Raw genomic sequence first — 25,691 nt, forward strand, 5'->3', positions numbered from 1 at the left:
TGCTGCATCCCTCTGCAAGATATCTCACTATTTTTGACTTTTCTGAGCCTGTCAAGTCCTTCTTTTGACCCATTTTGCCAAAGGAAAGGAAGTTGCCTAATAATTATGCACACCTAATATAGGGTGTTGATGTCATTAGACCACACCCCTTCTCATTACAGAGATGCACATCACCTAATATGTTTAATTGGTAGTAGGCTTTCGAGCCTATACAGCTTGGAGTAAGACAACATGCATAAAGAGGATGATGTGGTCAAAATACTCATTTGCCTAATAATTCTGCACGCAGTGTATTGTTAAGGGGCGGTAGTTAATATCTAATCTGCACAATGGATGGACAGGTCCTGTGGGATCCATGCCTGGTTCATTTTTATAAAAAGTCAGCTTGTCCACATTGGCTGTAGACAGGCGGCTGCGTTTGTCTGTAATGACTCCCCCTGCCGTGCTGAATACACGTTCAGACAAAACGCTGGCCGCCGGGCAGGCCAGCACCTCCAAGGCATAAAAGGCTAGCTCTGGCCACGTGGACAATTTGGAGACCCAGAAGTTGAATGGGGCCGAACCATCAGTCAGTACGTGGAGGGGTGTGCACAGGTACTGTTCCACCATGTTAGTGAAATGTTGCCTCCTGCTAACACGTTCCGTATCAGGTGGTGGTGCACTTAGCTGTGGCGTGTTGACAAAACTTTTCCACATCTCTGCCATGCTAACCCTGCCCTCAGAGGAGCTGGGCGTGACACAGCTGCGTTGGCGACCTCTTGCTCCTCCTCTGCCTTCGCCTTGGGCTTCCACTGGTTCCCCTGTGACATTTGGGAATGCTCTCAGTAGCGCGTCTACCAACGTGCGCTTGTACTCGCGCATCTTCCTATCACGCTCCAGTGTAGAAAGTAAGGTGGGCACATTGTCTTTGTACCGGGGATCCAGCAGGGTGGCAACCCAGTAGTCCGCACACGTTAAAATGTGGGCAACTCTGCTGTCGTTGCGCAGGCACTGCAGCAGATAGTCGCTCATGTGTGCCAAGCTGCCCAGAGGTAAGGACAAGCTGTCCTCTGTGGGAGGCGTATCGTCATCGTCCTGTGTTTCCCCCCAGCCACGCACCAGTGATGGGCCCGAGCTGCTTTGGGTGCCACCCCGCTGTGAACATGCTTCATCCTCATCCTCCTCCACCTCCTCCTCATCCTCGTCCTCCTCGTCCTCCAGTAGTGGGCCCTGTCTGGCCACATTTGTACCTGGCCTCTGGTGTTGCAAAAAACCTCCCTCTGAGTCACTTCGAAGAGACTGGCCTGAAAGTGCTAAAAATGACCCCTCTTCCTCCTCTTCCTCCTGGGCCACCTCCTCTTCCATCATCGCCCTAAGTGTTTTCTGAAGGAGACATAGAAGTGGTATTGTAACGCTGATAACGGCGTCATCGCCACTGGCCATGTTGGTGGAGTACTCGAAACAGCGCAACAGGGCACACAGGTCTCGCATGGAGGCCCAGTCATTGGTGGTGAAGTGTGTCTGATCCACAGTGCGACTGACCCGTGCGTGCTGCAGCTAAAACTCCACTATGGCCTGCTGCTGCTCGCACAGTCTGTCCAGCATATGCAAGGTGGAGTTCCACCTGGTGGGTACGTCGCATATGAGGCGGTAAGCGGGAAGGCCGAAGTTATGCTGTAGCGCAGACAGGCGAGCAGCGGCAGGGTGTGAACGCCAGAAGCGCGAACAGACGGCCCGCACTTTATGCAGCAGCTCTGACATGTCGGGGTAGTTGCGAATGAACTTCTGCACCACCAAATTCAGCACATGCGCCAGGCAAGGGATGTGCGTCAAACCGGCTAGTCCCAGAGCTGCAACGAGATTTCGCCCATTATCGCACACCACCAGGCCGGGCTTGAGGCTCACCGGCAGCAACCACTCGTCGGTCTGTTGTTCTATACCCCGCCACAACTCCTGTGCGGTGTGGGGCCTGTCCCCCAAACATATGAGTTTCAGTATGGCCTGCTAACGTTTACCCCGTGCTGTGCTGAAGTTGGTGGTGAAGGTGTGTGGCTGACTGGATGAGCAGGTGGAAGAAGAGGAGGAGGAAGCTGAGTAGGAGGAGACAGGAGGCAAAGAATGTTGCCCTGCGATCCTTGGCGGCGGAAGGACGTGCGCCAAACAGCTCTCCGCCTGGGGCCCAGCCGCCACTACATTTACCCAGTGTGCAGTTAGGGAGATATAGCATCCCTGGCTGTGCTTACTGGTCCACGTATCTGTGGTTAGGTGGACCTTGCCACAGATGGCGTTGCGCAGTGCACACTTGATTTTATCGGACACTTGTTTGTGCAGGGAAGGCACGGCTCTCTTGGAGAAGTAGTGGCGGCTGGGAACAACATACTGTGGGACAGCAAGTGACATGAGCTGTTTGAAGCTGTGTGTGTCCACCAGCCTAAATGACAGCATTTCATAGGCCAGTAGTTTAGAAATGCTGGCATTCAGGGCCAGGGATCGAGGGTGGCTAGGTGGGAATTTATGCTTTCTCTCAAATGTTTGTTAGATGGAGAGCTGAACGCTGCCGTGTGACATGGTTGAGATGCTTGGTGACGCAGGTGGTGGTGTTGGTGGTACATCCCATGTTTGCTGGGCGGCAGGTGCCAACGTTCCTCCAGAGGCAGAGGAAGAGGCTGAGGCGGCGGCAGCAGCAGCAGAAGAGGTCGAGGCGGCAGCAGCAGAAGAGGCAGCAGGGGGAGCCCGAGTGACTTCCTTGTTTTTAAGGTGTTTACTCCACTGCATTTCATGCTTTGCATGCAGGTGCCTGGTCATGCAGGTTGTGCTAAGGTTCAGAACGTTAATGCCTCGCTTCAGGCTCTGATGGCACAGCGTGCAAACCACTCGGGTCTTGTCGTCAGCACATTGTTTGAAGAAGTGCCATGCCAGGGAACTCCTTGAAGCTGCCTTTGGGGTGCTCGGTCCCAGATGGCGGCGGTCATTAGCAGGCGGAGTCTCTTGGCTGCGGGTGTTCTGATTTTGCCCACTGCTCCCTCTTTTGCTACGCTGTTGGCTCGGTCTCACCACTGCCTCTTCCTCCGAACTCTGAAAGTCAGTGGCACGACCTTCATTCCATGTGGGGTCTAGGACCTCATCGTCCCCTGCATCGTCTTCCACCCAGTCTTGATCCCTGACCTCCTGTTCAGTCTGCACACTGCAGAAAGACGCAGCAGTTGGCACCTGTGTTTCGTCATCAGAGACGTGCTGAGGTGGTATTCCCATGTCCTCATCATCAGGAAACATAAGTGGTTGTGCGTTAGTGCATTCTATCTCTTCCACCCCTGGTGAAGAGCTAGGTGGATGCCCTTGGGAAACCCTGGCAGCAGAGTCTTCAAACAGCATAAGAGACTGCTGCATAACTTGAGGCTCAGACAGTTTCCCTGATATGCATGGGGGTGATGTAACAGACTGATGGGCTTGGTTTTTATGCGCCATCTGTGCGCTTTCTGCAGAAGACTGGGTGGGAGATAATGTGAACGTGCTGGATGCACTGTCGGCCACCCAATTGACTAATGCCTGTACCTGCTCAGGCCTTACCATCCTTAGAACGGCATTGGGCCCCACCAAATATCCCTGTAAATTCTGGCGGCTACTGGGACCTGAGGTAGTTGGTACACTAGGACGTGTGGCTGTGGCAGAACGGCCACAACCTCTCCCAGCACCAGAGGGTCCACTAACACCACCACGACCATGTCCACGTCCGCGTCCCTTATTAGATGTTTTCCTCATTGTTCCCGTTCACCACAATTTTGAGAATGGCAAATTTGGGAATAGTTTTTCAACCCAGAAAAAAAAAAGTGCTTTTACGGTCACTACAAATAACTTGACCAGCTAAAACAGTACAGATTTGCTTGAATAGAAATGTGAGACCTGTTTTTTTTTTTGCACTGTGTGACAGGTTAAGGTTTAATCACAGAATCAGACTTCTATCTGCACGGTAGCGTGTGTCTTAGGTTTTTCTGAATGACACTATCAGTACCTTCAATGTAAGATATCCTTTTTGGGATAGATTTCAAGTAGGCCTCAAATACCAGAAACTAGTTATTTTGAGAATGGCAAATTTGGGAATAGTTTTTCAACCCAGAAAAAAAAATGTGCTTTTACGGTCACTACAAATAACTTGACCAGCTAAAACAGTACAGATTTGCTTGAATAGAAATGTGAGACCTGTTTTTTTTTTTGCACTGTGTGACAGGTTAAGGTTTAATCTCAGAATCAGACATCTATCTGCACGGTAGCGTGTGTCTTAGGTTTTTCTGAATGACACTATCAGTACCTTCAATGTAAGATATCCTTTTTGGGATAGATTTCAAGTAGGCCTCATATACCAGAAACTAGTTATTTTGAGAATGGCAAATTTGGGAATAGTTTTTCAACCCAGAACAAAAACTGTGCTTTTACGGTCACTACAAATAACTTGACCAGCTAAAACAGTACAGATTTGGTTGAATAGAAATGTCAGGTCTATTTTTTAGGCGCTGGGTGACAGGCTCAACTTGCCCCTGATGTAGTATATGGCCAAAAAATAACCACACTGTTGATGGTTAAATGCACTTGGGTGACACAGGCTCAGCCTGCACCAGATGTAGTATATGGCCAAAAAATAATCAGACTGTTGATGGTTAAATGCACTTCGGTGACACAGGCTCAGCCTGCAGCTGATGTAGGATATAGCACAAAATAACCACACTATTGATGGTTAAATACACTTGGTGATAGCTTGTGCTGGCGCACCACAAGTCACAAAATGGCCGCCGATCACCCCAGAAAAAAAGTGATCTAAAAACGCTCTGGGCAGCCTCAAAAAAGTCAATACTAGCACTTCAATGATCCACAGCTGCAGATCGATCACAGAATGAAGTCTTTTGGAGGAGTTAATCACTGCCTAATCTCGCCCTAACGTCGCAGCTGCAACCTCTCCCTATGCTTCAATCAGCAGAGTGACGTGCAGCGCAACGTGACCCAAGCTTATATAGAGGCTGGGTCACATGCTGCACTGGCCAATCACAGCCATGCCAATAGTAGGCAAGGCTGTGATGGCCTCTTGGGGCAAGTAGTATGACGCTTGTTGATTGGCTGCTTTGCAGCCTTTCAAAAAGTACCAAGAAAGCGCCGAACACCGAACACGGACTTTTACGAAAATGTTCGGGTTCGGGTCCGTGTCACGGACACCCCAAAATTCGGTACGAACCCGAACTATACAGTTCGGGTTCGCTCATCCCTAGTTATGGTTGATTATCTCACATTATCCCTTTGCCTTCAACTGCTGAATTGAACCTTTTTATACATATTAGAAAAAATGTTGGCAAATCCTAATTGGTGGAATTCTCTTTTGTAGTGTTGAACGCGAATAATCGAAAAATTGAATTTTTATCTCGAATATCGCAACTTCAAGAATTCGTGAATATTTTGAATATAGTGCTATATATTCGTTATAGCGAATATTTGTCATTTTTTCCCATCTGAACACATTATTCCTCCCTGCTTCTTGCTTGCGGGCCAATGAGTCATTGGCCAACAAGCAACTTAACCTCCCTTGCGGTATAATTATGTCAGGAATTTTGTACCAAATGTAGTACAATTTTTTGCATGGAAATTTGGTGTTATGTATTGTAGACCTGCAGTTCTTAGTAATTACTTACTTAAACCTGACCAAACAAGACTCTAGTAGACATCCCAGATGTGATAGTTTGAAACACAAAATCATGAATTATAATCTAATAAATAATATAATTTTATTAAATAATGTAATAAAAAATAATTAAATTTGTCAAAGAAGATTCAATAAACATCCTGAGTGTGATAAATTTTGAAACATGGGACTGCATAAAGTCCGATGTCACAATCAGGACAATGGAACCTTTTTTCTTTTCAAACTTTCTTTCCATCACCCCCTGAAGAATGATGAGCCCCAGAAACTGCCAGATGTCCTCTTTGGTCACTGGTTCCCACTTTCTGCTTCCTGAAAACGTGGCATGCAGCGTAGTGGATTGCTGCACTTGGTAGCGATTTGTCTCCGTGACAATTTTGTCAATTACCTCCTCAGTGAGGAATAATTGCAGGTATGCCAGAGGGTTGTCACGCTCAACATCTACCTTCATCTCAGGTGATCCAGTGAACTGGAATCTTGGGGGCGCTACCTGGTCCATATCGCAGTCAATAGGGCCCCAAGTGCACACATCGCTGAGGTCAGGTGCAGGATCATTGCCATTGTCAATTGCCACATCAGTGTCAGTGTCAGTGTGATATGAGCGGTATTTTCTGTAGTTCTCTCTTCTCATCAGTTTAATCCCTGTTACGTCCCCAATCTGGGGTACATTTATTAAATTGATTTTTCAAACGGGGAGATGGTTAAAAAAACGCTGGCTCCCTCCCCTTTGTTTGAATCCACGCCACGTCACTGCGTCTGCGCCGTGCAATTTACTCTCACACCCGATATGAGCGGTATTTTCTGTAGTTCTCTCTTCTCATCAGTTTAATCCCTGTTACGTCCCCAATCTGGGGTCCATTTATTAAATTGATTTTTCGAATGGGGAGATGGTTAAAAAAACGCTGGCTCCCTCCCCTTTGTTTGAATCCACGCCACGTCACTGCGTCTGCGCCGTGCAATTTACTCTCACACCCGATATGAGCGGTATTTTCTGTAGTTCTCTCTTCTCATCAGTTTAATCCCTGTTACGTCCCCAATCTGGGGTCCATTTATTAAATTGATTTTTCGAATGGGGAGATGGTTAAAAAAACGCTGGCTCCCTCCCCTTTGTTTGAATCCATGCCACGGTCACTGCGTCTGCGCCTTGCAATTTACCCCTCACACCCGATATGAGTGGTATTTTCTGTAGTTCTCTCTTCTCATCAGTTTAATCCCTGTTACGTCCCCAATCTGTGGTCCATTTATTAAATTTAATTTTTTTTATCTGCAAGGTATTTGTGAGTGAGTGACACCCTGTAACGGTATAAGTGGTGGGCTAGCCAGTGGCCACAGTACAGTCTGTGGGCCAGACACACACTGGCTTGCAACTGGGATTATATCACAGAAAAATATTATTATTTTTTTTTTAATCTAAAAGGTATTTGTGAGTGAGTGACACCCTGTAACGGTATGAGTGGTGGGCTAGCCAGTGGCCAAAGTACAGTCTATGGGCCAGACACACACTGGCTTGCAACTGGGATTATATCACAGAAAAATATTAAATTGAATTTTTTTTATCTAAAAGGTATTCGTGAGTGAGTGACACCCTGTAACGGAATGAGTGGTGGGCTAGCCAGTGGCCACAGTACAGTCTGTGGGCCAGACACACTCTGGCTTGCAACTGGGATTATATCACAGAAAAATATTAAATTGAATTTTTTTTATCTAAAAGGTATGTGTGAGTGACACCCTGTATGAATGGTGTGCACACAGTACTGTCTGTAGGCCAGACAGTCACTCACTGGCTTGCAACTGCTATTATATCACAGAGAAATAATAAATTGAATTTTTTTTATCTGCAAAGTATTTTCTGTCACACCCTGTATGAATGGTGTGCACACAGTACTGTCTGTGACTGAGCCTGCAGCCTCTCACACAACACGGGCAGGCAACTGCAATATATATAAATATAAAAAATAAAAAAAAGCAGACTGATGTACCAGCCCTGAAAAGGGCTTTTTGGGGTGCTGTCAGGACGCTGTCCTTACAGCAGATGAGTCTGTGGACACAGAACACTGCCCTAGCTAACGCTTTCCTTATTGAATCACCAGCAGCACTGTCCCTCCTCTCACTGAGAATGCAGCTTCCGAATGAATCTAAAATGGATGCTGTCCAGGAGGTGGGAGGGTCTGAGTGGGAGGGTATGCTGCTGATTGGCTGAAATATGTCTGCTGACTGTGAGGTACAGGGTCAAAGTTTACTCAATGATGATGTATAGGGGGCGGACTGAACATCGCATATGTTCGTCCGCTGCGGCGAACGCAAACAAGCTATGTTCGCCGGGAACTATTCGCCGGCGAACTATTTGGGACATCTCTATATTTTATGGGCACAAATGACAGTAAAATGGCAGGCAAGGGGCACTGTACAGTGATCAAGTGTCAGATCTGAGGTGATACAGTGTAATCCTCTCAGATTATAATGTATAACCTTTTTTATGTGAGTGTGTCACTTTTTTGTTTACACTTTTGAATTTCCCACCCAGTTCCGCTCCCATGCGCTGCTGCTGCTCGCAGGGAACGGAACCAGGGAGTCAAATGCCGGCTGGCGCTCTCGCCGGCGATCACAGCGGAGGACATCGCTGGATCGCCAGGAGAAGGTAAGGGGACTCTGCTGACAGCTCTGCAATGTTACCTCGAGTGTGACTCAGGGTTACCGCTCCTGGCAGCGAAAATTAACCCTGAGTCACGCTCGGGAATATCGCCAGGGAGGTTAAGCAGAATTGAGGAATCATGACTTTAGATGGGAAAAATGACGAATATTCTAAAAAACGAATGTATAGCACTACGTATATCGAATATATTCGTTTTTTAGAATATTCGTCTTTTTTTTTTCAATCTGTACAGTTGTTTCACTTCGGCATACTCCTCCCCGACAAGTGTCCCCGTCACCATGGGAACACCTGGGGGTTAGAATATACCATCGTATCTTAGTTTTAACGATCTCATCTTAAGTTCAGATTGGAAAAAAATTACGACTATTAAAAAAAAAAATTATAGCACTATATTAGCTAAATTGCTCTATATTCTGTTTTTTTCCAAATATTTGCTATATTGCTATATATTCTTGTTTTAGAATATTACGAATATTCTGAAAATGAATAAAGCACTATATTAGCTATATTGCTCTATATATTTGTTTTTTAGAATATTCGTCATTTTTTTCCATCTTAAGTCATGATTCCTCCCTGCTTAAATTACCATATTTTCTGGCGTATAAGACGACTGGGCGTATAAGACGACCCCCAAATTTTCCATTCAAAATATAGGGTTTGGGCTATACACGCCATATAAGACTACCCCTGAATGCCCAGCCCTCCCTGTCTTCAAGACGATCTTCTCCAGTCCAGGGAACTGACTGGAATCTGTGGATGGCACTGTTATGAGGAGGGGGATCTGTGAATGGCACTGTTATGGGGATGGGGATCTGTGGATGGCATTGTTATGGCGAGGGGGATCAGTGGATGACACTGCTATGGGGAGGGGGATCAGTGGATGACACTGCTATGAGGGATCTATGGATGACACTACAGTATATAGCATCTTATGCTATATGTGTCATCCACAGATCCACCCCATGACAGTGTCATCCACAGATCCCCCTCCCTATAACAGTGTCATCCACAGATCACCCTCCCCATAACAATGCCATCCACAGATCCCCCTTAACAGTGCCATCCACAGATCCCCCCATAACAGTGCCATCCACAGATCACCCCTAAACAGTTCCATCCACAGATCCCCCTCCCCAAAACAGTGCCATCCACAGATCCCCCCTAAACAGTGCCAGCCACAGATCCCCCTCCCATAACAGTGCCACCCACAGATCCCCCTCCCCATAACAGTGCCATCCACAGATCCCTCATGACAGTGCCATCCACAGATCCCCCTCCCCATAACAGTGCCATCCACAGATCCCCCATAAACAGTGCCATCCACAGATCCCCCCTAAACAGTACCATCCACAGATCCCCCCTAAACAGTGCCATCCACAGATCCCCCTACACAGTGCCATCCACAGATCCCCCCTAAACAGTGCCATCCACAGATCCCCCTCCCCATAACAGTGCCATCCACAGATCCCCCCTAAACAGTGCCATCCACAGATCCCCCCTAAACAGTGCCATCCACAGATCCCCCCATAACAGTGCCATCCACAGATCCCCCTTCCTATAACAGTGCCATCCACAGATCCCCCTAAACAGTGCCATCCACAAATCCCCCTCCTCATAACAGTGCCATCCACAGATCCCCCTAAACAGTGCCATCCACAGATCCCCCTAAACAGTTCCATCCACAGATCCCCCTCCCCATAACAGTGCCATCCACAGATCCCCCTCCCCATAACAGTGCCATCCACAGATCCCCCCATGACAGTGCCATCCACAGATCCCCCTCCCATAACAGTGCCATCCACAGATCCCCCCTAAACAGTGCCATCCACAGATCCCCCCTAAACAGTGCCATCCACAGATCCCCCTCCCCATAACAGTGCCATCCACAGATCCCCCTACACAGTGCCATCCACAGATCCCCCCTAAACAGTGCCATCCACAGATCCCCCTCCCCATAACAGTGCCATCCACAGATCCCCCCTAAACAGTGCCATCCACAGATCCCCCCATAACAGTGCCATCCACAGATCCCCCCTAAACAGTGCCATCCACAGATCCCCCTTCCTATAACAGTGCCATCCACAGATCCCCCTAAACAGTGCCATCCACAAATCCCCCTCCTCATAACAGTGCCATCCACAGATCCCCCTAAACAGTGCCATCCACAGATCCCCCTAAACAGTTCCATCCACAGATCCCCCTCCCCATAACAGTGCCATCCACAGATCCCCCTCCCCATAACAGTGCCATCCACAGATCCCCCATGACAGTGCCATCCACAGATCCCCCTCCCATAACAGTGCCATCCACAGATCCCCCCTAAACAGTGCCATCCACAGATCCCTCCCCAAACAGTGCCATCCACAGATCCCCCTAAACAGTGCCATCCACAGATCCCCCTCCCCATAACAGTGCCATCCACAGATCCCCCTAAACAGTGCGATCCACAGATCCCCCTTCCCATAACAGTGCCATCCACAGATCCCCCTAAACAGTGCCATCCACAGATCCCCCTTCCCATAACAGTGCCATCCACAGATCCCCCCTAAACAGTGCCATCCACAGATCCCTCCCCAAACAGTGCCATCCACAGATCCCCCCTAAACAGCGCCATCCACAGATCCCCCTCCCCATAACAGTGCCATCCACAGATCCCCCCTAAACAGTGCCATCCACAGATCCCCCTCCCCATAAAAGTGCCATCCACAGATCCTCCCCTAAACAGTGCCATCCACAGATCCCCCCCCTAAACAGTGCCATCCACAGATCCCAATAAATAGTTCCATCCACAGATCCCCCTCCCCATAACAGTGCCATCCACAGATCCCCCTAAACAGTGCCATCCACAGATCCCCCCTAAACAGTGCCATCCACAAATCCCCCTCCCATAACAGTGCCATCCACAGATCCCCCCTAAACAGTGCCATCCACAGATTCCCGTCCCCATAAAAGTGCCATCCACAGATCCTCCCCTAAACAGTGCCATCCACAAATCCCCCCCCTAAACAGTGCCATCCACAGATCCCCCTCCCTGACGCTCACAGGAGTACATTTATAAACTGTAATCCGTAACTTTAACTTTAATAAGCGCTCATCTCTTTACTAGGGTACCTTACTCTCAGCTCCGGTAACAGGCAGTGCGGGCGGCACTCACTCACTGACGTCAGGCGTCTGCGCCGCCTAGTGGAAGGAGCAGGCACGTGACGTCAGTGAGTGAGCGCCTCCCGCACTGCCTGTTACTGGAGCTGAGAGTAAGGTACCCTAGTAAAGAGATGAGCGCTGATTAAAGTTATATAACAGTTTATAAATGTACTCCTGTGAGCGGCGGGGCCCTGTATATTCTAACCCCCAGGCAAGGGCATCACCATGGGAACGCCTGGGGGTTAGAATATACCATCAGATCTGAATATACCCGGCGTATAAGACGACCCCCGACTTTTGAAAATAATTTCTAGTATTAGAAAGTCGTCTTATACGCTGGAAAATACGGTACTTAAAGAGGATCTTTCACCAATTATTACACTATGAACTAACTATACAGACATGTAGAGCGGCGCCCTGGGATCTCACTGCACTTACTATTATCCCTGGGCGCCGCTCCGTTCTCCTGCTATGCCCTCCGGTATCTCCGCTCACTAAGTTATAGTAGGCGGAGATTCCAGTCACTAAGATATGGTAGGCGGAGTCTGCCCTTGTTCTGCTCTAGCGCTGGCCAATCGCAGCGCAGAGCTCACAGCCTGGGAGGTTATTTTCTCCCAGGCTGTGAGCTCTGCAATGCGATTGGCCAGCACTACAGAAGAACAAGGGAAGACTCCGCCTACCATAACTTAGGGAACGGAGATACCGGAGGGCATAGCAGGAGAACGGAGCGGCGCCCAGGGATAATAGTAAGTGCAGTGAGATCCTCGGGCGCCGCTCTACATGTCTGTATAGTTAGTTCATAGTGTAATAATCGGTGAAAGGTCCTCTTTAAGCAGGGAGGAATCATGACTTCAGATGGAAAAAAATTATGAATATTCTAAAATACTAATATATAGCACTATATTCTATAGTGCTGCATATTCGTTTTTGACCCACGCCTGTATTGATCGCGTAATATTTGCATATTACGCATTCATTACCTTGCCGATTTTTCGAGTAAAAAATCTTTAGAATATAACGAATATTTGAATTCTTGAATATTCGACGAATATTCTACAAAATATTTGCGAAATATTGCGAATTCGAATATGACCCCTGCCGCTCATCACAACTCTTTTGTTAAAGTTGTTGCCCCGGATTTACATATTGATGACCTATCCTCTAAACCCCTGCACCACCATCACCAATGAGCTATTAGAGGAGTCTGCAGAGCTCACATGAACCCTGTGGTCTCCTCATAGCTTACCAAGCCCAGTGCCGTACAATGTATAGTGGCTGTAGTTGGTTTTGAAGCTCGGCGCCTAGGCCATGTGACAGATTACTGTGACATTGTATGGCCCTTCTGATTCATCCTTTTCTACGTCTGTTTTTGGCATAGAAAACTGCTTAAATCTACGCCAGAAAGAAAGTTGGCATATATTTATGCAAGTTGCACGGCCTCCGGTAAAGCACCTAAGTTATGTAGAAGCCAGTGCCTCTACATAACTTAGGACCATCAAGCGGCAACGGTCTAAATTGTTGGTCTTTTTGATCATTTGAATATATTGTGTGGTGTAGCTATTCTAGTTTTTTTTGTGGCATATATACGACACCACATTGTGGTATTGAGCCTAGCATGTATAGGTGTAGTATTTTCTTAAAATCTGACAAAGTTTGTATACAAAAAGCTACAAATGGTTTGTTTGTCAAGTTCAGACATTTCTTGAAGGAGGGTATAAATACTGTACATAGGCTTAAGATCCTGGTAGAAATGTTTTACAGTTGCGGCTACAAGCTGCCACTTCCCTAATTACGTACCTCACTCAGTGGCCTGAATCTGCCTACTGCTGCCTTCTTCCTGGTGGGTCAGGCTGCCCATCTGCTCTGTCCCTCCTTGCAGACTGAAGCTTGCTTACAGGTAAGGCCTCTCCTCCTCTGCCCGTAGGGCTCATGTGCACTCCTTCCAGATCTTAATGGCCAGCATGCACACCCCAACAGCCAATGGCTGGCAACCCTGGGGTACTTAAGGCACTTTCCCCCTGTGGGAGAGAGCCTGAGTAATAGGTTCCAAAGCGAAGGTGTGTTGTTTCTGATTGTCTGCCTGTATACCAACCTCAGCCTGTTTACTGGACTATCTGCTGCCTGACTTTTGTATTGGATCCCTCCGCTGCCCACCCTAACCTTGGACCATTTACCAATAGACATGTATTCTGCCTGCCCTGACCCTGGACTGTCCCAGACTACAATTTTGCCTGACCCCTCGGCACCCTGCACCAGTGTCACTGACCCCAATGGATGCCATTGGCAATAAATTACTGTTACTTTCTAGGGAGTATATATAGATAGTATCAGGAGGATGGGGACTTTGTATAGACTGAAAAAGGTAGGGAGGATGCTAGAAAAGTGAGAGGCCAAAAATTTCTTTGTTTCAAACTCTGCGGACACAAGTAATGGCTGAAAGTAGTCATCATGGTCTAGGCCAGATGGAAAAAACAGGAAATGTGAACGACTCTACATGTGTTAGCTGTAAGTCATTGGATTTTATTGTATTGCATTCACTTATATACCCGCCTGAACAGTGCCTGTGTAACATTATAGCCACCACTATATTATCACTGTATGGTATTATTTATCTTTGTATGGTGTTTATATTCAGTAACATTATGCTGGTAATATAATATTGTATGGTGGTTAGACCTTTTTGATGCTTTTTTTGTTTAAAAAAAAAGGATCAGAATTTTATTTTTATTAAATGTAATACTAAAGCCCAGACAATGATTTTGTAAAGTGCCATAGGAGCTTCATTAATACATTGTTCAATCCAAACACTGATAAATCTGCCCCAGTGTTTTTGCTATGGAATGTTCTGGAAATATCCACAAGAACATTTCATAAAACATATATATACGACAAAGGATGTGGATGTTGGTGCAGATATTGCTGTTGCAGAATCATAAGTAGCCTGGAAGAATAAGACTTCAGGGCATGTCTTATGACCACCTGTATGGCATGTAAACTAAAAGCAATGGATATCTTGGTGAAATTAGGGTACAATGAAGACCGAAAGGACAGTGGAGACACCTGCATCATGAGCCACAATCAATCAGACTGGAGAAATCTTTTGAGTAAACAATATTTTACATTTCTTTACCAGTTTTCGGTATGTACAGTACCTATTAGTAAACAATTAATTCTTTACCAACCTCTCCACTGGATATCATTCATTCCATTGTTATCATAATCGCCACACAATCCACAGACCTTCTTCATGTACTGTTCTTCTAATTCCACCTTGAAAAAAATTATATCTACATATTTAGACCGATCAGTAGAATGCAATGGTAGGAATATTTTAGGTTTATAAAGAATATGTTTCTATTTAAAGTAGGACAAACCAGCAGCAAGCCATTCTAATAAGACTGTCAGTGGAGACAATGCAGGTGAAATTTATGACCTGCATTGAAATTGTTTTGCTGATGTGTATTTTTGCCTAAAACTACACTGAGCTTTCGGTCAAATTCCACCATTTGGAGAGTGATGATGGGTTTTCAGAATGTGCTCAGTTGTTGTCGTGATCACTGCAACATCTTTTATGTCGACATAGAAATTTTGTCGCCAGCTCATCACCTATGTAAAAAGGGGAAGCTCTGCTGACAAACAATGTCATTCTATAAAGAGGACTTTCAATGAACAACTGTAAATGTTTTAGCAATTCCCATAAAAGTGATTAGAGAGAGTCACACATATGTGGCCACCTCTCAGTTTGAAGAAACATCAAGACTAGGTCCAGTGGACCACCACTCTGACATAGGTGTGGTTCCCAAAAGAGATACCTGCAGAAATCAAGCATTTATGGCGTATCCTGTGGATATGTCATAAATGTCCGAGATGGGAATAAACCTTTAAAGAGTAACGTATTTTTCTGCAATACCTCCAAAAAATTGGAGTTCTGGCTGGGAAGATGGTTTAGATTATATTCAAGCCTCTCCGATTGTCCAGGTGCTATGTTTTTGGCTTCTCATTGCTCCACTGTTGTACAGCAGCATTTTTTGAGCTGATGGATGTGTCCACATGGGGATTACAGCACAGCCAGAGTAAAGAGACAGGACACATATTGGGATGACTAAACAGACATGGAAAATGTCCATGACAAAACTTACAGAGAGAATGATGATTAAAAGGAATGATGACTAATAAAGAAACTAAAAGCACTGTATTAACAGGCACACAAGCTGGTTATGAAGAATTCCATTATCACAGGGATAAGAAGTCAACTTGCATTGAGTAGCAGAGGGCAGACGTGACAGTCCATGCACATAAATCAGCAGTCTGAGATGGCAGCTTTCCGGCACTAAGTTTTGGATAGGAGAAGGGCCTCTACACATAAGTAGACTCTCACTGAGCTCAGGAGCTGCCTGTGTAGAAGGACTACCCCCACCCCACGTCCTTCAGTCTGTCTAGCGCTCCTTGCTGCTAGGGACAGGATTCTCTTAATAACAATGAGTGGACTGCCAAATAGCTAGATAAATACCTCTAAGGGCAGGGATTCCAAAAAGGTTTTTGTGGTGAAATTTGCACATTTTTGTTCAGGTTCAACTAAAGTGACCATTGAGAATAAGTTGTTTGAAAAGTTAGTGACCATTTAAAGCATGCCTTCTGTGTTATACCAGAAACCCTGCTAGGGTATACACCTAATAGTTTATATTCAGTAATCTGGGTAAAAAGATGATTGTTTAATGCTCTTTAGTAACAGACAGACAATCTCTCTTTCCAGTGAGTAATGGAGGTAACAACTGTAATGTGAGCTAGTAGAAACAGTGACCATGACCGAGCTGAAGCTCTACTATACTGTAATACGACAGATAACAATAACAATCTCCTATGAATCAGAAGCAAGGAGAGACTTTCAAAATAAATGGGTGTGCCTTAAAGTCTTCAGCTAGTGAAAATGTTCTTATTTGTCATAGGTACACTTTATCCCCTGGACACAATATGGCATATATGTATTTCCCACAGACTGCTATACATCATTGTGATCGTATAGGTACAAGAGCTGTGGGAGAACCAATTTTAAGCATAGTACAAAGGCCTGCTTACCTTAAGGCTATCCCCCCAGTTCCAGATAACTTTTATACCATTTCCTAAGATTTCAAGGTTTTCACAAGTGTCTTTTACTTCAATTCCATTCTTTTTTTCATAATCGATGAAGCTGAAAAGCAAGTTCCAAGTGTTTTCTATAAGTCATGTAAAGAATTAAATCTTCTTATTGGTAATCAAATTGACTGTGCGGTTATTTAACTGCACATCAAGAAAAAGAGGGAGATTTATAAAACAAAATATAATGTAATTTAAGGGAAGACCCATTAATATAGGAACTCTAGAGTTTAACTGATGCAAAAGTGTCTTCTATGCAAAAGATTAGAATTAAGGATGAGCAAATAATTGTAAACTAATCAGATTTGTTTTGAATATCCCAAAAATTTGTCTGCAAAATGAATCAAATTTTTTGATTCGTTTTGGGTGGATCATGTAAGAAGCCCAGTGCCATTTTACTGTTGGTGAGACAAACCATAAGGGAGGAAGAAGAAGGAGGATCACATGACACTGCTTGGAAGTAAGGGGGGAAGACTTGCCCTGTTTGGCTCAGAGGCTTAAAAACAGCCTCATCAGCCAGAGGGGCAGTAGGCAGGGAGATGCCTATGCTGAACTAGCAGAAGTGCCATAGTGTGTTCAGCTTCTGACTATGGAGTGTGTCTGAAGTGTGTGCAAAAAAAAAAAGATTTTGCTGTATACACAGTCACAAGCAATTACTGTAGTGTGATTAGGGCCAATATAGGTAAACTACACTGCCTGTCCAAAAAAAAAGTCGCCACCTGGATTTAACTAAGCAAATAGTTATGAGCCTCCTATTGGATAATTACTGCATGAGCGATTATCTTTCAGCTGGCAATAAGTTATTTAACCCCAACTGGTGCGATGAGTTGCTATTGAGGGATCAGAATTTTCTCTCTTTTCTATCAGTCAGAGAGCTCCTTATCTCTGCTCTCTGACCTTATAAACACACATCAAAGCTCAATCCTTATCTTACTGATAAGAATTTGGTTTTAATAAGTGTTTATGACTTCTTGGTAATTCAAAAATAAGGGTTAATAGATGACCAAAGTAAAAGTAGGATGCACACAGCTAGAAAAACATTTAACCCTTTGTGACAGAATGGCTCAATATTTTTAATAAAGACCAATTGAAAAAAAATATTTTTAGCCTGAAATGAGTAAAATGCAATCCTAAAAAAAAGTCCACAAAGGTGTATATAGCCTTTAAAGCTGCTTACTGCTATAATTCAGTCTAGCTTACAAAACCAGTAATGGTTTCAGGATGCAATCAAGGCGCAAAAGACACCGGCCAGGACACTCGTGTGAAGAGAATCTTCTTCTTTATTGAGATTTTTTCTTTTTTATGTCAAATAAAACAAACAACGCCTTTCGGAGGTACTTAAGCCTCCTTAATCAGGTTAAAAAAAAGAGTATTTTTAACCTGATGAAGGAGGCTTATGTACCTCCAAAACGCGTTGTTTGTTTTATTTGACATAAAAAAGAAAAAAACTCAATAAAGAAGAAGATTCTCTTCACACGAGTGTCCTGGCCGGTGTCTTTTGTGCCTTGATTGTATCCTGATACCGTTACTACTTTGCCTTTTGGAGAAAATTGGGCATTCTCTCTGGAACCTTTTGGATACTACGGCAGCACAAAACCGACAAGAGGACACGCGAATTTGCACGTAAAGTGCTAAACCTACCGTAGAGTTGTCCCTATTGATAGCACAACTCTTTAAGGAGAGCCTTCACTTTTTAGTTCTATCAATTTGCCATAATTAATTGGAACATACTACCCTATGGTGCACTTTCTTTATGCTTTCCTAGCGACTGTACACCTATACATATATAGCTTACAAAACCAACCACCTGCAAGAAAAAAAAATCATATTTTTTATATGATCAGAGAGACAGTAAATTTTTTTTCAAAACCTTAAGTTTCTATATTGATTTATTGTTAGCACAGCACCCCATTAGCATTCTGCTGCAAACGCAGAGCAATCTCACATTTTTTTCAGCACATTATATCCATCCATATTATTAAACATGTTGCATTATAGAAAAAGCATTTATGGCAATAACGCTATATTTATGCTAGATATTGAAAACAGAGTTCAACAAAATTTCACTGCCAAAGCTTTAACATTATATAACTGGTAGGTAGACGCATTATTGCATAGTTCAAAGAAATTTCACCCCTAACACTGCATCTTTATATTGGTGGTAAGTGGATGCATTATTGCAGTGCATCATATGTTTTATGAATAATACAAAAATGTCATTGCTGAACCAGTGATATTAAATTCAAATCACATAGTTCAAAGAAATTTCCCCCGACAACACTGCATTATTCCCAAAGTGTGCCGTGTGTTTGTAGAAGAGGAAATTTGCTAGTACCGTATTTACCAAACCCATGACTTTTTATTTAAAGGGGTTTTGCCAGCCACTTCAGCAAATAGCATTTATTATGCAGAGAATGTTTCCGTGGTTACGGCCACCAGTCCAGTAGCATGGCTGCGCTTGCACACTATAGTAAAAAGCACCAACTTACATGAGCTCCCACGCCACGGCCACCACCCGGCAATTTTTCTTATAGTGTGCAAGCACGACCACCACTGCTAGATTACAGCCGTGTATAATGTAATGGAAAAATGAACCAAGCCAGCAAAGGAAGCAATATGGATAATAACAATACATTAGTAAGTCCTTTGTATTAACTTTTTTTACATTATAAATGCCACTTGCTGAAGTGAGACAGCCCTTTATGACCGCCCGCGGTAAACTATCAGTGACTGAGAGCTATGTACATATGTATACATGCTTAGGCCTCATGCACACAAACGTATTTTCAGTTTTCATTTTTTACGGGTCAAATGCGGACCCATTAATTTCTATGGGGCCGCAAAAAAATGTGGACAGCACACAAATATTATATGTGTGCTGTCCGCATCCATTCATCATGTAGAGAAAGTTAATACAAGGCGCTTACTAATGTACTGTTATTATTTATATTGTCTCCTTTGGTTAATTTTTCTATCACATTATATACTGCTTGTTTCAATAGTTACAACCACCCTGCAATCCATCAGTGGTGCTCGTGCTTGCACACTAGTGGTGCACTAAGAACAAAGAGTATGAGATTGTGGACTGAATGGCTCATTCATCCTCTCAGTCACAGCAGGATGGTGTGGAGGTTACCTCTGAGTCTGAAACTGGGCCTCTGAGTCAGGGGTCAAAGCATTCTTCCAGCTTCTCCTTCTTACAATCCCAGAGAAGCCTTTCAGTTGCATTCTCTCTGTCTTCACTGCCCCTTCATAGTGGAGTGCCTTCTTTTTTCCTAAGAAGAGGCAAGAAAACCCCACCATATGCTATAGAAGATAATCAAGAGAGTCTCCTTGTGGATGTGTTGTGTGGAAACAGTCAGCCTTAGGACTGCCATGAGGTTCAGGGGGAGTCAAGGGATGCCATGCATAGCTGTGTTGGTGATGGTGGTAGTAGTAGCACCTCTAGCCACAATGGTGGCGGTAGGGGCAATGGTAGCAATAATAGGACTATGGACAAATACAGAGCAGGGAATCAGGAGGGGGGACAAGGAGCCCAAGATGACATAACACTTTATGATAAAAATCGTAGGGAGGGTGAGGATTCTCACAATAATTGTGTGTTGGACAGCACCTAGTAGCTTGACCAAGGTACTGATAAGGAGGTAACAAAAAAAGTAGGAGGGTGGTGGTAGCGGCAGCACCAATAAAAAACAGAAGTAACATATGGCCAGAGCCTAACAAAAACTGCCAGGACCAGATCTTCTTCTATTATAGTGAACTGAGGAACTGATGATGCCGTTGATACTGTGGGTGCAGGCTCAAAACGTGCCAGATCTGAGCCACGCTCGGGTGACACTAGCTCTGTGTGGAGTGTGGTATAGTAGTTTTTATCGTTCAATATATCTTTATTGAGGATTTTTTCATTTATCCAGATTAACCAAAGATATAGCATACAAAGGATCGGTACAAAAATATCCGTACATAGTATGATATAATAATATACAGAGAACACTGTGCATGAGTTATCAGGAGTAGAACAATAAAGTGTACTCCTACTAGTGCATTGTATAGAACATCAAGACACAGCATCATGTTACCTGAGGTGTCAATATCTGGTAAAGTAATAAATCTAGGTAGAGCTGACAAAAAATATAAGAAAACATAGAAAATAACAAGAACATAAGAAAAAGGCAGAGAGATCTACATTAATCAAGTTATCGTAGTGTGTATCACCTACTTTAGCGAGCATAATCAGTGTGACAGGTATAGAACATACAGTATATAGACGATCTGTTAGGGGATAGGTTGGTCCATTGTGCCCATTCTATTTCAAATCTACTCATCATGAAATTTTTGTGTGCTAACATTTTTTCATAAGTTCTAGTAGTATCCACATCTCTTACAATCTCCTGTACCGTCGGGATTACTGAACTTTTCCAGTACCTAGTAATGGCCAGTTTCGTGGCTAAAAACAGGTGCATAGATATGGTCCTGAAGTTATACGGGACTTCTGTAAGATCTATAAATAGCAAGGGCAGGGCTGGATCTCTATTTAGCTTGCGACCGGTTGCCATTTCAACTAGTTGAAAAATGCTAGACCACAATTCTTTTAACAGGGGGCAATCCCAAAGTATATGTAATAGGGTTCCTCTGCCGCCGCATCCCCTCCAGCACAGCAGCCCCGAGCCAGGGAAAATGCGACTTAGTCTCAGGGGGGTGAAGTACCACCTGAGTAATGTTTTTGAGTAAGATTCAAGATGTGACACACATTTCAACCTCTTGGTCGCATAATTTATAGCTGTGGACCACTGTGCTGGGAGGATACTGCGTCCCAATTCCAGTTCCCATGATGCAATGGGGGCGGTTTTTACAAAGGAGTTTTTGCTGCCTAGAAATGAGTAAAGTGAGCGGACTCCTTTCCATTTGGATTGTTTCAGAGCCCATTGATTCAGAAGCTCCATGTGTGAGTTTACTATTAGTGTAGGGTTGGAGGCTAATAAATGACGGATCCTCAAATATTTATAAAAATCCCTTTTATGTATGTTAAATCTGTTCTGCAAGTTTTCAAATGAGTTCAAACCTGCCTGAGAAAGTAGATCTGCAACCGTTACTACACCCCCTTCTCTCCACCCTGCCAGAAAAAGGTCAGGAAGAAGGTATTGTAATGCCTCTATCGGGGTGAATTTCCCTATAGAAGCGGTTACGCCATGACCGCTGCTATGATACAGTTTCCAAATATTCAGAGAAGTGGAAAGTAGGTACGGCAGGGAATGTAACGGTACCTCCCTAAAGAGGGAAGCCAGCATTATCGCCTTCAGATTGTGGGTTGGGGCAAGCGTCTGCTCGATGTGGACCCAGTGTTTGGGATTGTCAGAGGTCCACCATTCTTTAAGTTGATGTACTCTGGTGGCTAGGTAATAATCATAAATATTTGGAAGACTTAATCCTCCGAATATTTTGAATCTGGACATAACCGACCTAGCAATGCGGGGGGGGTCCCTTGTTCCAAATGAACCCATTAAGCAGTTTATTAACGGCATTAAAGAAGGAACTAGGCAGTTCCAGTGGGAGGATTCTGAACAGATAGAGAAGCTTAGGGAACACATGCTGCTGAAAGGTTGCCATTCTGCCGAGCCATGATATCTCCAATTTCGCGATGTTCCCTAATTCCTTTTGGAGGTCCAGGAGAAATCTAGGAAAGTGTGCATCATACAGCTTCTGAATAGTGGGGGTGAGTTGAACACCTAGGTATTGGACACCTGTGGTCTGCCAGTCCCAGGGGTAAAGCTCTTTTAGATGCTCTAGCATTCGGTTGGGGATAAAGAGGGGAAGGGCTTGGGATTTTCCTTCATTGAGTTTGTAAAACGATAGAGAGCCATATGCATAAATAACCTTCCTAACTTCCTGTAGAGACTGGACAGGGTTGGTTAGGGAAAGGATTATTTTGTCTGCATATAAGGAAAGAGTGTGCTGCCTATCACCGATTCGAATCCCTGAGATGTTTTCAGCTTGTCTGATAGCCTGTGCCAGTGATTCTAGGGACAGTATGAATATTAGAGGGGACAGGGGGCATCCCTGCCTAGTACCGTTTGAGAGATTAAAGGTGTCTAACAGAACACCATTGGCCAAAACTCGGGCTGCGGGCCCTTGTATAATGCTTCTATGGCTCTAATTAGAGCAGCAGGGAACCCCATTTTTTGGAGTACCGAGAAGGCAAATGACCAATTCACCCGGTCGAACGCCTTCTCAGCGTCCAGGGTAAGGAACACCGCGGGTATTCTCAGCCTATTGACTCTGTCTAGTAAGTTAAATACTCTCCTGGAGTTGTCTGTAATCTGCCTACCCAGGACAAATCCCACTTGGTCAGGAGCTACTAAGGTCGGGATGATTGCTGCCAATCTATTTGCCAGTAGCTTGGCATATATTTTGAGGTTGGTGTTGAGAAAGGAGATAGGCCGGAAGTTTTGGGGGGTAGTTGGTTCTTTGCCCGGCTTTGGCAAGGTGACAATAGTTGAATCTAGCATTTCTCTAGGCATGTGCCCATCTGTCAGGATCCTTGATAAAGACAAGTGGAGATGCGGGCCCAGAAGTTCAGAGAAAAATTTATAATAGGAATTAGACAGACCATCTGGTCCAGGGCTTTTGTGGTGAGGCAGCTTTTTGATTATACCCATTATCTTATCAAGTGTGATGGGCTGGCATACCCGTATTTTGTGTTCCTCAGACATGGAAGGTAATGAGAGGGAATCAAGAAAACTGCTAATGTCACAATCAGCAGGCTGAACCACCTCCTTATTATCAGCTAGGTTATAAAGGTTTCAGTAGAAGGTCATAAACCTATTAGCAATCGCTTTTGGATCATAAATTTTGTGGGTTTTAGTGGAGTCCCAGAGAAAAGCAATACGGGAATTTTGGGTTCTGCACTTAATTCTACTTGCCAATAACTTCCCCGCTTTGTTCGCCTGAGAATAATACATGGCTTTGACTTTTTTTAAGGACAGTTCATACTTATGCAGCATGTGCTCCCCCAGCTGTGCCCTAAGGGAGCGAAGCTCTTCTGAATAAAGAGGAGAGGGAGATGTCTTATTCAGAATCTCTAGTGCTCTGATTTTGTTCAGCAGATACGTAGTGAGGTGTTCTCTCTTCTTTTTGGCCCTATGCCCTATCTTAATAAAAATACCTCTGATATAAGCCTTATGTGCTGCCTAAACAATAGATGGGTTATCTACTGTATTCACATTGTTCAGGAAGTATTCAGACAAAGCATCTTTTACCTCTTTCTGACAGTCTAAATCTGCAAGTAAATAATCATTTACCCTCCATGTTGGATTCGGGGGGGCGGTGACAGGGGCATGGTCTGACCATGTAATTATTCCTATTTCAGAGCTTGTAATGGTTGAGAGGGAATCTCTATCCACCAAGACAAGGTCTATACGAGAGTATGTAAGATGAGAAGGGGAGAAATACGTATAGTCCCGTTCCATGGCATGATGTAAGCGCCAAATGTCATATAGGGACATTTTGGATAGGAGATTCATCAATGTGTGGGGATTTCGTCTCATAGGGGAGGAGGAGTCTATGGGTGCATCAGGAACCATATTAAAATCACCACATATGAGGACCCTTCCTTGCTGTACAGACTGAAATTTACTGAATAGGTTTTGGAGGAAGCGCTGGGAGTGTGCATTGGGTGCATATATACGCACTAAGGTGTAGAGAATGTTGTTTAAATAGCAAACATGTATAATCTACCGCCCTCCGGAGTCGACAATGGATGACACAGCAGAGTAAGCTACAGTATTCCTGATTGCCAGCAACACCCCCCGTTTCTTTTTGGTGCAGTGGGCCTGAAGAATAACTGGGAAACATCTATGCTTGATGCGATCAGCATCCGCAGCAATTATATGCGTCTCCTGAGCACAAAAAATATCACACTGTAGAGAGAGAGCCTCCCTCCACATCATATTGCGCTTGTATGGGCTATTAAGCCCCCTAACGTTTAAAGAGCTAAGCTTTAGTACCATAGGTATTCTGTATTGCTATGAACGCAGGCAGGGGTGTACATACAAATCACTGGGCCCCATAGCAAAAATCTGAATTGGGCCCCTTAACCCCACCCACTACCCACCATAGCCCCTCCCACTTCCTGACCTGGCTCCTCTCATGCCACACCCCCATTAAATAAATTTATACATGACCTACTGAAACTGTTAGGGATAAACATTTTTATTTTATTATTAACCAACTTTGTTGCAGTAACGTATAAAATGTACATGTATTTGTACCCCTTTAACTCCTTAAAACTTAACTCTTTAAACTCCTTAACTCTTTAAACCCCTTTAACTCCTTGCTGCTGATGCTGAGTGTGCACATATGCGCATGTGTTTGTGTGTGTGCGTGTGTGGGGGGGGGGGGGGTTTGGCTGGTTGGTGAAATATCATTTGGTGGCTATGTGCACACTCAGCATTAGCAGCAAGAAGTTAGAGGGGTTAATATCCAACCCCTAATGCCCTCCAAAATGCCGGGGGGGGGGGGGGAAGGGGGTTGTTAGGAAGGAGTAGGTAGTTGTAGGAGGAAAGCACACTGTCCTCTATGAGCCCCCCCCCCCAACCCCTAATGCCCCCAAAAAATTCTCAGGACAGTGTGCTTTCTTCCTACTTCTCCCCCATGGGCATTTTGGGGCTCATAGAGGATAACAGGGCTCACTGGAGTGGGATTGAATGTCCCACCCTGTCCTGGCTGTCCCCCTCCCCACCCCTCCTCTCTCTTGCTGCCTGTGCCTGGCCTGTCAGGCTGTCAGTGTCTGACAATTTCTGAGTAAAATGGTATCTGAGTCTGACATTATCATCATACCTAGTCTCTGCTGTGCTGACTGAGTCTGCTCTCTGCGTTCAGGCCAGGGAGTGGGACAGTCCGACAGGGTGCTTCAAGTTCTGACTTCGTCTCCTCTGCAGCTCTGCTCCTCAGGCACACTGGCGAACCGATTCTCCTGCCTCCCTTGCACACGCCGCACACTGGCCAATCAGTAGCTGCCTCAACAGAGTTGCCTTGTGCTGATTGGCCAGCGAGCGCTACTCAGCGCTCCGGGCGGGGGGCGGCTGGCTGGCGGCGGAGATTGCGGAA

General features: G+C 44.9%; 1 protein-coding gene across 1 annotated transcript in view; it reads right to left on the reverse strand.

Moving 5' to 3' along the window:
• The window catches only part of LOC120980023 (mucin-5B-like), a 175,892-nt gene that overhangs the window by 98,808 nt on the left and 51,393 nt on the right, over nt 1–25,691 (reverse strand). Inside the window, exons 3-4 of the mRNA XM_040408888.1 lie at nt 16,530–16,641; nt 14,636–14,723 (exon numbers count right to left, since the gene is read on the reverse strand). Of these exons, the coding sequence (XP_040264822.1) occupies nt 14,636–14,723; nt 16,530–16,641 (200 nt within the window). The remainder of the gene's footprint in view (nt 1–14,635; nt 14,724–16,529; nt 16,642–25,691) is intronic.

Source organism: Bufo bufo, chromosome 10 (genome assembly GCF_905171765.1).
Source record: "Bufo bufo chromosome 10, aBufBuf1.1, whole genome shotgun sequence".
NCBI classification, from domain to species: Eukaryota; Metazoa; Chordata; class Amphibia; order Anura; family Bufonidae; genus Bufo; species Bufo bufo.